Here is a 13,812-nt window from a genome sequence, read left to right as displayed (position 1 = left end):
GACCTGAAACTCAGGTCGAAACGTCGGCATAAAATAAATAAATATGGTTTTGTTTATTTATGTTGTTCTTTCCTGACCGCACCCCCCGACAAACTTCTCCAATCATTAATCTACGGTCAACTATCTACACCTCATTATAACTTTTATTTTTATTTATTCTTTCAAGACCTATCTTAACTTACTTTGTTATTATTCGACTTATAGTGTGTTAAATTTTGTTTTCCTATGTCTACTTTTCTGTTTTTGCGTTTTATTGCGTCTCCTTTACTTTTTTAACCTTATAGTTTACGTAATTTTTTATTATTGTCATTGTTTATTTAATATTAATACTATTGTATTTCTTCCTTCCTTTTGGTATTTGTATATGACTTTCTTTTCACTTATATTTATATAATAATAACCCTTCCTTAATTTATCTTTTTGTATCTTATTATTTCAAAATATTTTTAGCCCTGATGAAATCCTAAAAAGTGGGACGAACTATTTTTGTTCTTTATGACCGCAACCCTTGACCTTCTTCTTCATATAAAGAAATTGTGGTTTCATTCCCCTGTTTCGTGTTGAAATATTACAACCTGTTTGAATATTGCTTGCCCCCCCCCATTTTTGATCCTGGGTACGTCCTTGACTTGAATCCTTAATACTTATCGGAACAGATTTAGAATACAAGCCTACATATATTTTTCAAACAGCTGACCGAATATCTATTCGGTCCAGGTTACTTAGATACAATTAGCCAAATTTTATTTCGCATATTTGGATGATATTAATAAAGTAAAAAAAAATTATAACGCTTCAACGATGTTGAAGATAAAATAATCGATTACGATCCATGTTCATTTTTAATGAAGCAGACAATAACAAAAAATAAAAAGATGCTATCTCCACTAAATGACTTCTTGGAATATAGCTTTTTTATTTTTTTCTATTATCTGGCTTTCTATCTCTCATATCAATTAATATTAAGCAACACACAATCAGTTTCGCAGTAACAATGAACAGTACGATGTTAAGGAACGACATGGGATTTAGTTGTTGGGAATTGTTGTTTAAGTATTTAAACACAACCACGGCTAATTTTCTTTTATCAATAATTTTAAGTTTATTATTACCTTTATATTTTAATTATTAAAAAGGTTTTCACTTAATGTTTTAAACAATTTACATACATAGTTTTATAAAAGGAAGATGGTCCGGATGAGGTCAAAGAAAAAACAGTTATTAAACTATTAATTATAAAGTGTAAACAAACTATAAATTAATTTTTTTTTTAAATAATTTATTTATTGTTATTTACAACTGTATAACATATATACAATAAATAAATTTGCTGTAGGTGACATAGTGACATGATACAAATATGTGGAGAATTTACCCATTGATAGAACTCCAATAACATTTCTATAGGAGAAGATCTCGAGGCCATCTTCTTTTCAGACGTCGAGCAGGATTATTAGGTAATGAAGGAGAAGCCAACAGGGAGGTTAGAAACAAGTGGATTTGGGTGGTTGGGAAGTTTTCCATAGAAGGAATGGTATCTGGTTTAGGCCAAATCGGCAACATATGGAACATTAAGGTCATGATGGATGACTTGATTTGTGACAAAGTAAGGAGCGTTAAGGATTTTGGACTGTAAGGATTGGATTCGGGAGGAATTTGATGGTTTAATGGAACCCCCAAAGCTCAACTCCGTATGTCCAGATTGGCCTTATAATAGTCATGTAGATCAGTCTTTTGTAATGGATTGACAATTTAGACCGTTTGTCTAGTAAATGTTGTAATAGTCGAAATCTACGAGCAGTTTCCTGTCTTTTCAGTCTTGTATGAGGGTTCCATATTAGTTGTTTGTCGAGATGTAGTCCTAAGTAACGGATCTGTTCGACAGGAATAAGTGGGGTATTATCAAAAGAGGTCATTGGTTTACTTGGGATTTACGCCGTTGTGATTTATTTGAAATAATCTGTCGGAGAGATAAGAACGGATAATGAGGAAGTATGTAGGGGGTAGGAATTTACGGATCTTATATAGCAGTCCTGGGTGCCAGACTCGATCAAAAGCCTGTTCTACATCAAGAAAGACTCCCGAGCAGTACATTCCGCGCTCCAATGATGAGAAGACATCAACCACAGGATGACATTGCTGGATAGTGGAGTGGGATGTTCGGAATCCAAACTGGTCTTCTGGGATTATGTGGTTGGAATCAAGGATGGAATACAGGCGTTTCAAGATGAGTTTCTCAAGGATTTTCCCATGATAGGTAACAGAGATATAGGACGGTAGAAGGATGGATATTCTGGCGGCTTTAGAGGTTTGGGAATCATTTTGATTATGGATAATTTCCAAGGGTCAGGAAAATATGTGGATCTGAGTACAGCATTGTAGATGTAGGTGAGGAATAGAAGAGATTATCGAGGAAAACGTTTTAGAATATGGGATCTAATTAGGTCATAACCGGGAGCTTTGGGGGAAGGTAACTTCTGAATGATATTGGATATCTCTGACGGATGAAATTGACACTTTTTCAAGATTCATTTTTACTAACATGAAATGCAATTTAATTTTTTTATCAACTGCAACGTATAAGTTGTACTATTTGTTCGTAAATATGAAAGCGTTGTTATAAAGCTTCACAGTGTTGCTGATAATTTGATTTCAATATTTCACTTGAGCGATTTTTTTTTTGGGGGGGGGGCAGAAAAATCTATCATGAAATAATAATATGACTTACTTTTTGCTCTTTAACAAGTACACATCGTACTGATACAGTTTATCTACCTACGTAAAAACCAACAATTATTTAAAGGGCCAAAAAACTTAAATCCAGGGAAATTAAAAGAACACGGATAATTAATAACTTTTGATCCATATAAAATAGGTCTGAAACTATTGCTAGAAAGTTCTGTCTTCTACAATCGTTTCAAAGTCCATGGTACACGGAATCCCACCGAATTGGCCTCACGACCGACTTATTGGCCACCCCTGGAATATATTATAAGTCAATCAACGATCTTCTAATAAAATACAAAATAATAAATACAAATTTCAAACAAAAATGAAAGATTTTGTTTAAAAATTCATTCATCATTCTAATTAATTTAATTTTTGGAAGATTATTGATTGACCGTGTGTATAGATGAATGGAATATGGTCCGGGTGCGGTAAAAAAAACTCAAATAGTAGATAGTTATACTATTTTATTGAGCCAACGTTTCGCCCCACGTTGCAGGGCTTCGTCAGGGCTAAAAAAGATACAAACACATAGCTACAAAAGGAGAAAAAAAAACATAAGTGTAAAATAACAGGGGTATAAAATGTAAAAAAATTAAAGGTTGTAAATAGTAAATGAAAAGGGTAATAGTAACAGATAGATAAGAGAATAAATATAAAAGAAAATACAAATAAAGAGAAGTAAAAAAAAAAAAAATACAAATCAAATGATGAGACAGAATGCATACCTGTTTTGACGGCAGTCAAAAAAACAAAGTGACCGTTGGTATTGGGAGGAGTGGAGACGGCAGTTATGCCACAATAACGAAAACAATTTGTAAAGTAAACAGTAAATTTAATTTAATTTTTATTATATACGTTATTTTTTTTACATTATTTATAAGCTTATTTCTTATATTCTATATTGATGCATAAGCAATTTCTCAGTATTTAGATACGGATCTGATTTCCTCAACATTGTCAGGACTTACTTGTACAGCAGAGTATCCATAGGGTGCCAAAAAGCGGACGCATTCCTTGGCCACGTCTTGGTGCGACCACTCGAAAAGCTGGACGATGATCTCCGGAGAGACAAGAGGTAGAAGAGCGGCGAGGACACTGAATATCAACATGACTGCCGCTTCTGGATTACACGGCGTATATATTAACTCATCGCCTCCCCACCCTTCCGTATCGAAATATCGTCAGCTCCGAATGATGAAAAGGAATAGTGGATCCATCAAACATAACTATGTTTCAGAGTATTTTCAAAAAATAATTAACCATTAGTGATGATTTGGCAACAAATACGTTTTATATATTTTTTAATTTAACTTAAAAATTATTAAGATTGCATAATACAGCAGGTGTTGTCTAAGATGCAAGTAAGAAGTATTAAAATTTTATTAATAATGATATTTATTTTACAATAAAATTTTTATTTTTTTTTCTTATTTAATTTATAATGAGGTGCATATAGTTGACCGTTTATTACTGATTGGAGATGGTCGGGGGGGGGGGGTGCGGTCAGCAAAGAAACAACATAAATAAACAAAAAATATTTATATATAAGAAGATGGGGTTAGGGTTGCGGTCAAAAGAGAAACAAAAATAGTTTACAACTATTTTCCGACGTTTCGCCCCACTTTGCAGGCCTTCATCAGGGCTAAAAAGATACAAAATGATACAATGATAAGAATAAAAATACAAAGATAAGAATAAAAAAAAAACAATGGCAAGAGTAAAAATTTCTTTATAAAAATATAAAGCTAAAAAAGTACAGGAGATGCACATAAAACAAAAACAATATGGGGAAGGGGAAAAAAATATAAAATAATAATAATAATGATATAAAATGAGCAAAGAACAAGTCAGAACAACCTACCTGTTCAAAGGAATCGGTTGAACAGAAAGAAACAATGAAGCGGAAGCGTGGAGGAGGTAGTAACCGTTAAACGTTAGTTAAACCGTTTAACGGCTTTATTTTGATTTATAAAAAAATATTTATTTAAGCCGAAGTTTCGACCTGATTTTCAGGGCTATAAAAACAAAAAGACAACAACCATCATTTAGAGAAAAAAAAATTATATAAATAAAAATGAAATAGAATTATATATATAAATAAAATAATAATAAATTTAATTTATTTATTATTTTATTTACTTTAATTTATTATAGTGAAGTGTATAAAAAAAAAAAAAGACCGCTTTAATCCCATTCGACTTCTTAAAAAAATCCTCAGTTTAGTTATTTGTTTCAAAGAAGAAACATAACAGAGTCCTACAAAATTCTCATAATTTTTAGGCATCATTGAAAAAAAAACATTTACAGCCGCTGAAACAACTCGTGAAATATTAAATATGATGGGGAAGGTGTCCTTGACCAGCGCACTGTGCAGTGTTGGTTGGAAAAGAAGAAGGGCCCCGGGAAATCATTAACGGATATTAAAGAGTTTCTGCTGGAAGCTGAGTCAAATCTGTCCACAAGTACTCGCGAACTTGTCAGGGAGTGTGGTTTGTCGAAAGATACTGTTAGTTGCCATCTACTCTCCATGATTAAAAAGAGCAGTAGACTGGTCTCTCAAGAACTTACTTCACGGCAATCAGCCATCACTTCCCAATCCATCCAAAGAAAAGTTAAAGAACTTCATGGGTTCGAACTCCTGCCTTATCCACTGAATCCAGATCTCTAACCATTGGACTACTCCTTGTTTCGATCCATGGCCCATTTCCTTCAAGGGTAAAAAATTGATAATTTTGTGGAAGTTGAAAGTGCGGTTCTTTGAGAGCCTTTCCAAAGAATGGTATCAGCGTGGGATCCAGCAATTGGCTAGCGGATGGTTAATGACGGTAGATAACAATAGACTATACTTTGAGTATTAATTGTTGTTCCGGTTAACCTACGGCAACCGAAAGGTTGAAGTGGAGGGGGCACCATCAAACATCATGGCATAATAGCCTACAAGATATAGTAGCGCCCCAAGTGGCCAGCAGCCAAATCTCACCTCCTCCAGCTCTCTCTGGGAAGTGAAGCATCCCAGACAAAAGTGAGGGAGAGAGCCATCTTGTCTTGAGAAGCAGTTCATCATTTTCTTTGTCTCTCATCAGGAATCCACCATGAGTGAGTAAAACTCTTGGAGTTGTTCCCAGCAGTAGAGAGGAGGGAGGCTTAGAGATGCAGAGGGAAGAAAGAACCACGTGTAAGTCCACCTACCAATAATTAACATGCACCACCACTTGGCAATCATCATCAACCACCTCAACTTCATATCTACAATTTCCATAGCCCTATCATTCATAATTTTACTAACCATTTAATCACAAATGTTTTCTTTCGGCCACCCACTACACCATCTGTAACTTAACAATAGAATTTTATTTTTCATTTACATTTATACAGTCCACTTCAACCATCCAGCAAACCAAAAATGAAGTGTGTCCGGCAATTTCGGTTGAGGGCATACTTCATACAATTGTATTTTATGACAAAGAAATGATAATACAAATATTTACCGTATTTGGTTGAAAAACGGCCATTTATTTTTTCTTATAAATCCCATTAATAAGAAGAGCCTTAACACATGGAGAACTAACAGCGAACTGCTTGCAGAGACTAGTCAAACAATATCTCATGTTATGAAGGCAAGGAGGTTAAGATGAACAGGAACTGTGGCTCAAAGCAATCCATCAGGACCATAGGCATAGGGAAACCATGGCTCCTCCCTGGATCGGAAGACCTGAGAAAAAAAAAAAAAGAAAGAAGACAGTGAACTTATTTGATAGATGATTTCTTTCTGGAAAAATGATAATAATTAGGGATGTAACTTTCATTTTGAGCCTAGATAATCAATTCTCAGTATGGATATTTCAAATATTGAAAGTTGGTTTCTAGTAATTTTTACATTAATGGGTAAGTATACTATTTCTTGGTAAGACAGCAAAGGAAGGGGGGAGGTGGATTAGTTCTGAGAAACAGATCTTTCCCACTTGAAGGTTCCACACTTCCCCAAGAAGAAGAAGAGTCCATTTTATAATGTTTGCCAAGTTTTATAGCTTTGATGGTCAGCTCAACCCCTAACTTCAATTATGGCAACAATACAGAGTTAAAAAAAGGATAAGAGTACCGAAGGCCTTGGCTGATGAGGGAAGCAGATCCCTTCTATCCCAATATCAAAAGAGCCTGATGATTGCAGTCGCATTACCATACAGGATTTGCCAGATGGAGAGATCTTTCACCACCCTGCCTATGGTCTTGATGTATAAACAAAAAATATTATAAACTTAATTCCACAGTAATTATCAAAAAAATTAAATTTTTATAATGATAATTTTATGTAGTGATCCACACATAAACTTTAATAGAAAAAATAAAAATCATTTAACAATGAACACAACCTTGACCTATTATTTATAGTTATGATAATAGTTCCTGGAATTAAACGATATGTATGAAACATTTTCTTTTAGCTAAATTATACAATTTCATGTAAGAAAATGAAATTTGTATCATGATAATTTTATGTAATAACCAATACATAAACTTTAATTGAAAAAAAAAATGGCCTTCAATGTTAAATATAATGTTTATGATTTCCAGTTTTAATAACATACACTATATATCCATTTCCTAGTCTATTAAAATTCTGTGAACGTGTGAATAATAGAAAACATTATAAACATAGATAAATATGTATTTTATTTTATTTAAATATTGTTATAGATCCATTTAATTATGTTCAAAAGTTAAAGTAGCCAGACAAAAGCTGCTAAAACTGTTTCAAATTATTATTCTTAGGTGACCCAGTGTAAAGACTGATAAGTGTCCCAGAATAAAGATTGATTTTCATTCATTCACAATAACAATTCCTGGAACTGAAGGTCAAATGTGGAAAAAAAAAGTATTAATTAAATTATACTGTTTTCATCACAGAGATGGATAGAAATTAGTTATTGTTAACACTAATAACTAAAATTGCCATGGATACAGATATTTATTTATCAATGGTTCATTCATGAATAAGGGTCGTATCCATGGCAATATTAGCTATTAGTTTCAACTATACCTAATTTTTGCCCATCTCTGTTTCATCATTAAACAAATTTAGTAAGTTTAATGATAATTTTAAATAAGCCATACGAAAACTTTTATTGAAAAAAAATTACAATCATTCAATACTAGACACTATATTAGTAATATTATAATAATATAATAGTAATAGGAAGAAAAAACACATTAATTCAATATTTAATACAATATTGATAATATTGTAATAATAACAGATCCAGGAATTAAATGTTAAATGATAAGTTAAAAAAAGTTATAAAATTTTAATTAAGAAAATTACATTTTCATTATGATAATTATAAACAATAATTCATAGATAAACTGTAATGGAAAGAAAAAACACAATGATTCAATATTTAAGACAATATTGATATTTTAATAATAACAGTTCCTGTAATTGAATGTTAAATGATAAGTAAAAAAATAATTATATGATTTTAATTAAGAAAATTAAATTTTTCTCTATGATAATTTTACATAATAATTCATAGATAAACTGTAATGGGAAGAAAAAACACATTAATTCAATATTTAAGACAATATTGATAATATTGTAATAATAACAGATCCAGGAATTAAATGTTAAATGATAAGTTAAAAAAAAATTATAAACAATAATTCATAGATAAACTGTAATGGAAAGAAAAAACACAATCATTCAATATTTAACACAATATTGATATTTTAATAATAACAGTTCCTGGAATTGAATATTAAATGATAAGTAAAAAATAATTATAAACTTAATTATAAAATTTTAATTAAGAAAATTAAATTAGCATTATGATAATTTTATGTAATAATTAATACATAACTTTATTTGGAAAAAAATGAAAATCATTTAATACTAAACATAATTTTGATATTATATCAATAATAATTTCTGGAATTAAATGTTAAATATTTGAAAATATATATATTGTTAACTAGATTTCATGTAGAAAATTAAATTTGTACTACGATAATTTTATGTAACAATCAATACATAAACTTTAATTGAAAATAAAAATAACAATAAACTTAATACTAAACACAATATTGATACCAGGGGCATTCAAGATCTTTAGTTTAACATGTTAAAGTGTGTTAAATGGAGAAACATTTCCTTCTTTAAGCATGTCAACATGTCAGCTAAATGCAGATTGACGTCACACAACAGACCAGCTGAGCTATACACCATTTTGACTGTTGTTTAGTTGTTTGGTTTGTGTTGTTTTTGTTCAGGAAATTTTAAAAGCTGTAATAAAGTAATGGATAAAAATAATGTAATTCTAGAAAGTTTTGGATGGGAAGGTTACAAAGTTACCCAGAAATCCACTAGGAGCTTCTATGCATTTAACATAAAACATTGACTTTAAATTGGACTGCTCAAAATCCTGCACTTATAACATTAGTACATTAAAACTTTTTACATTTAACACGTCATGAATACCCCATATATTATATTCCTAGAAGTAATGCAATGTAGTGAAAATATAGCAATAATATTTGGAAGCATTGAAAACTTGCACAGAACCTAAGTATAAAAAAAAAAATTAAGGTATTTATGCAGGGCAACGATAACTGACATAAGTATCATCATTATTATCACTGTGAGTATGAAAAAATATATAAAAAAAATATTTAGTCCTGATCCATGAAGACCACGCTATAATTATTAAAGTTGATTAATATTTTATTACTTAATTTTAGAAAAAACATTGTATTATTATATTTAAATTCTTTTGTTTGTTTCAATCTGTCAATAAACTTTATACTTTTGTATGTAAGATATCTCAAATCAAACATAAATACACCCTAAAAAACTTTCTATATCAGCAAAGATCTCAACTAAATCAAGAAGCACGAGGTCTTGACCATCTGCTGCACCCAGGAGAAGACAAAGGTATATCAAAAACCTGAAACAGAGAGAGGTTAAGTGCACATTAGAGTTAGAACTACCGCAGAATGTATAATATAAAGAGTATGATACATTACTACAGTCACTATGATAAAATTTGTTGTACAATGTTATCATTAATGTGGCTAGTGTTTAGAAAAATAACTGATAATCTAATTTTTAAGATTTTTTTTTCAAATTTGATTTAAATCGTTTTGATAGAAGTAATTCTTAGAAAATGATTACATTTTCTTAATTAAATTAGTCAATTTTTCTTTTGGTTGGCTCTACAGATCTTTGGCCGCCGAAACCAGCCTTCTCCACGCCTGCCTATCTTGGGCTACTGCTTTCCAGTTTGCTGCATGCAGCTTTTCCGCATCTTAGTCTATTCTATCTATCCAGCTGGTTTTGGCCTTCCACATGGTCTCTTGTCAACTATACTGGCATTCCTTGTTGTGTAGTGGCATCCTGATGTTTCGAGCTATATGTTCCACCCATCTTAACCTCCTTGCCTTCATATCATGAGATATTGATTGACCAGACTCTGTAAGCAGTTCACTGCTAGTTCATCTCTTCCATGTGTTAAGGTTCTGATCCCAGATCGCTACTGTAATAGTACGGAGGACTTTCCATTCAAATCTCTCGACTCTGCTTTCTAGGGTACCTGTTAGAGATCTCGTAGCCAAGCTGGCTTTATCTTGGCATTGCAGATCTTTAGCTTCAGATTTTTAGAGATTTTTCGGGCTTTCTAAGAAGGCCGTTCACACTTGTTATACTCTGATCTATCTCAGTCCATTGATCATAAAGTATTCCAAATTAAATGAAATAATTCACTGATAATAATAGAATATGTTATTCTTAATTTTAAAAAAATTTGATCTATTTTTTCTCTCAACCTTTATTTTTTTTAATTTTTCCAACGTTTCGACCCTCAGGCCATTTTCAAGGATACCACCTACAAAAAGTTTTTTTTATTTTTATATAACAATAAGTTAAAATGTAAATGAAGGAAGGAAGAAAAGTGTTTTGTAAAAGTTTTGAATCTAAGAGAAAATTTTTTAGAAAAGATCATGTAAGTGAGAAATCTATTTTAATGTTATTATTTTAATGATTAATTTATTTTAAAGATAGGACAAAGGCAATTAGCCTCCATTTTTAAGATTTGAAAAAAGAAATGACATCAATATTGAAGGTAGGGCCAAAGAAATCAGTGTGTAATTGAAGGAAATAATGTAAATTGTTATATAAAAATAAAAAAACTTTTTGTAGGTGGAATCCTTGAGAATGGCCTGAGGGTCGAAACGTTGGAAAAATGAAAAAAAAAAAAGTTGAGAGAAAAAAAGGATCAAATTTGTTTTAAATTAGGAATAAACTAAACCACTCTGAAACAAGCATATATAAAATAATTAATCTAATAGTATATGATTTTTATAAAATCAATTTGTTTTTCAATAGTTATAATATATTCAGAGAAGAGATAAGGTTGTTATTGATGGGCTACTTAAACAAAGTGATCATTAAAATTATCAATGTTACAATTTGGAGCATGTTAATGTAAATATTACTTTAAATATTCAGTAAGTTCAGGAATAACAGCAAAAAGCAATTCTACTCAAAATGGTAAGCTTCAGTTTTAAAGTTTAACCTTTAAGACTTAAGCCAAACCTCAGCCTTTGGTCAGGGAAGATTGAATATATCTGTTAAAGTATGAAATAATATAATTATAAAAAATATAAAAGAAAATGGTTCAGGTGAAGTCAAATAAAAAACTCAAATGGTAATTAAACTGTTTAATTTGAACCAATATTTCGCCCTGCATTGGAGGGCTTCTCAGGGCTTAGTTGCATTCAGTAAGTCAGTGCCCTGATGAAGCAACGTGGGGCAAAATGTTAGCTAATAATAAATAATTTAATTACTATTTGACCATACCTGAACCATCTTCCTTTTATATTGTAATATGCTCTTTTTTAGTAAATAGTATATTTTGATGTATAAAGGGGTTTTTAAAATGTTTTATTTTATGTATCATTTTAAGATTATAAATTTGTTTTGTTTATCCAAAAAGCAAGCTAACCAATTTTCATTGTCTATAATAACTTCGTGATTCAAAACAAAACAAAGATGGCGGTACGTATTCTTCAGTCGACAAGTCTGTTGAATCAAGGCCATGTTGAGCAGATTCAAATATCATAAAAACTATTTTAACTCGTCGCCTCAAAATTGAAAATACAGTAAATTAAAGGAAAAATAGAAATCAAGAAATAGTGCTAATGAATAATATTCAGAAAGTAAATCATTTGGGAAAAATCCCTAACTGTTGTGCGACAATCGATGTTTACATGTAACCTCGAGGCAGGTTTTGGTTTTGGAGAGGACATTCGTTGTGTGGACGGAGAAGAGAAAGGATGTCTTCAGGATGAGGAGGTCCTCATCAATTTCTGTCCAGCAAGAGTAGGAAGCCATTTTGGACGCTAGGACAGAACAGTAAGAAAAAAGAAGATACCAAGGGATCATCAAAGGAAGATCGTGAACTGGGTTAGTTTTGTATGCATAACAATAGATACATGTGTAAAATAGATTTAAATTTAATTAATTGTAATTATTGTAAATGCCTGTTTGTGATTGCCTAGCAACCCGCCCTGAGATTAAGAGTCTCTTGTATATAATAAAAGTTAAATAAAATTCTATTATCTATTTGATATTAAAGTTCTTAATTTGAACCCAAATTATCTTTCATATTTGGAAAAAGTTTATAAAACGAGCAAAGATTCTTTTTATTTTTATTTTCAATAATTAAAAATTATTACAATATATAATACAAGTCTATCAACGATCTTCCAATTATAAAAATGTTCGAAAACTATTAAGTACTTTCCTGAAACATAAATAAACACTAAATTTTTTCAGATTTATTTTAAAACAATGAAAAACTAAAAGTAAAAAAAAAAAGTGAATAAATACCGGGAATAGAGCGGTATCTCTTGTTCCATCTTGTGAAAGTTCTCCATCATCTAGCTGCAGTAGTTCTGGTGATGTTTGGCTTGCTGCATTAACACCATGAGTATCTTCCACAGCAATATTCTCCTGCTGCATAAAAAAAATAAATAAATAATAATGTATTTTTAAGAATAGATAAAATTAATTAGAAGAATAAGAAATATAATTAAAAGTTAAATATTTGAACAATACCTCAAGATGAAAAGTCTCTTCAATGCAAATATTTTCCTGAAAAATACATAAACCATAAATTTCAAAAAATTATATTTTATAAGATTCATTTCAAACCCAAAACTGAAAGTATAAAAAAAATGCGAACAAATACCGGGAATTGAGCAGGATCTATCGTTCCGCCTTGTGAAAGTTCATTGTATTGCTGCAGAAGTTGTTCTAGTGATTGGCTTGCTGGGTTAATAATACAATGAGAATCTTGCATAGCAATATCCCCCTGTTGAATACATAAAAAATTAATTACGGTTGTCTTGTGACTGCCCTATGGAAGTGAAACTTCTAAAAATCAAACAATGTATTAAAATTTAATTAATAATGATTCCCTCATTCCTTCTTCTTCTCTGATTCCGTGTTCCCTCTTACAGCTTAAGGCAGAAAATATTAGTTCCAGAATAACAATAATAATACTTAGAATGGAACCCAAGCCTATAGAAGCCATTTCTCAATTAAATTTAGAAGAAAAATATTTATATGTTAAAAGGAGGGAATGAGATAAACAAGAGCTCACTCTATCGGACTGGCACTGCTTACATCGTTTAGCTCCGCTAAGCTCCCAATCTCCTACAATGTAAAATATAAAAATTTTCTGCAAGAATTGATCAGAGCTGACCCCTTCCCCACCGTTTCCATTTCATATCGTGCCATAAAATCAATTTACTCCTGTATTATTTTTTTTTTCTTGAGTTGTAAAACATCGGTAAAGAAGTTTCACTTAAAAAAAAAAAAAGTATTTTTACGAATTTCTATCACCTATCATATTTAATATAGCAATAGAATATGTTATTAGATATGTGATACATACTCAAAAAGGGTCAAACTTTAGGTGATAAAATACCTGCGCTAGGATATGCTGATGATTAGGTATAGTTTGGTGATGATGAGGAAACTATAAAACCAAATGTAACTATTTTGATGAAATCTAGTAAAGAACTAGA

General features: G+C 31.0%; 2 protein-coding genes across 5 annotated transcripts in view; both read right to left on the bottom strand.

Moving 5' to 3' along the window:
• Positions 1-3,857, bottom strand: part of LOC106691334 (alpha-amylase 1) — a gene marked incomplete at its 3' end in the record, with an annotated part of 16,026 nt that extends 12,169 nt beyond the window's left edge. The window contains 1 exon segment of the mRNA XM_067052614.1: positions 3,699-3,857. Coding sequence (XP_066908715.1) covers positions 3,699-3,839 — 141 coding nt within the window.
• Positions 3,858-8,635: 4,778 nt separating this feature from the next.
• Positions 8,636-13,812, bottom strand: part of LOC106691335 (uncharacterized) — a 38,999-nt gene continuing 33,822 nt past the window's right edge. For 3 of the 4 annotated variants that reach the window (XM_067052603.1, XM_067052602.1, XM_067052608.1), the window contains 4 exons: positions 12,972-13,094; positions 12,839-12,874; positions 12,611-12,736; positions 8,637-9,668 (listed from right to left, as the gene is read on the bottom strand). In XM_067052603.1, coding sequence (XP_066908704.1) covers positions 9,606-9,668; positions 12,611-12,736; positions 12,839-12,874; positions 12,972-13,094 — 348 coding nt within the window. In that variant the 3' untranslated portion in view covers positions 8,637-9,605. Of the gene's footprint in view, positions 9,669-12,610; positions 12,737-12,838; positions 12,875-12,971; positions 13,095-13,812 lie in introns of all 4 variants that reach the window. The other variant, XM_014437076.2, reaches the window with a different exon arrangement.

This window comes from Halyomorpha halys, unplaced genomic scaffold, assembly GCF_000696795.3.
Source record: "Halyomorpha halys isolate HHAL.00 unplaced genomic scaffold, Hhal_1.1 Scaffold2255.1, whole genome shotgun sequence".
In the NCBI taxonomy this organism is placed as follows: domain Eukaryota; kingdom Metazoa; phylum Arthropoda; class Insecta; order Hemiptera; family Pentatomidae; genus Halyomorpha; species Halyomorpha halys.
This window is presented reverse-complemented; position numbering and strand designations above follow the sequence as displayed.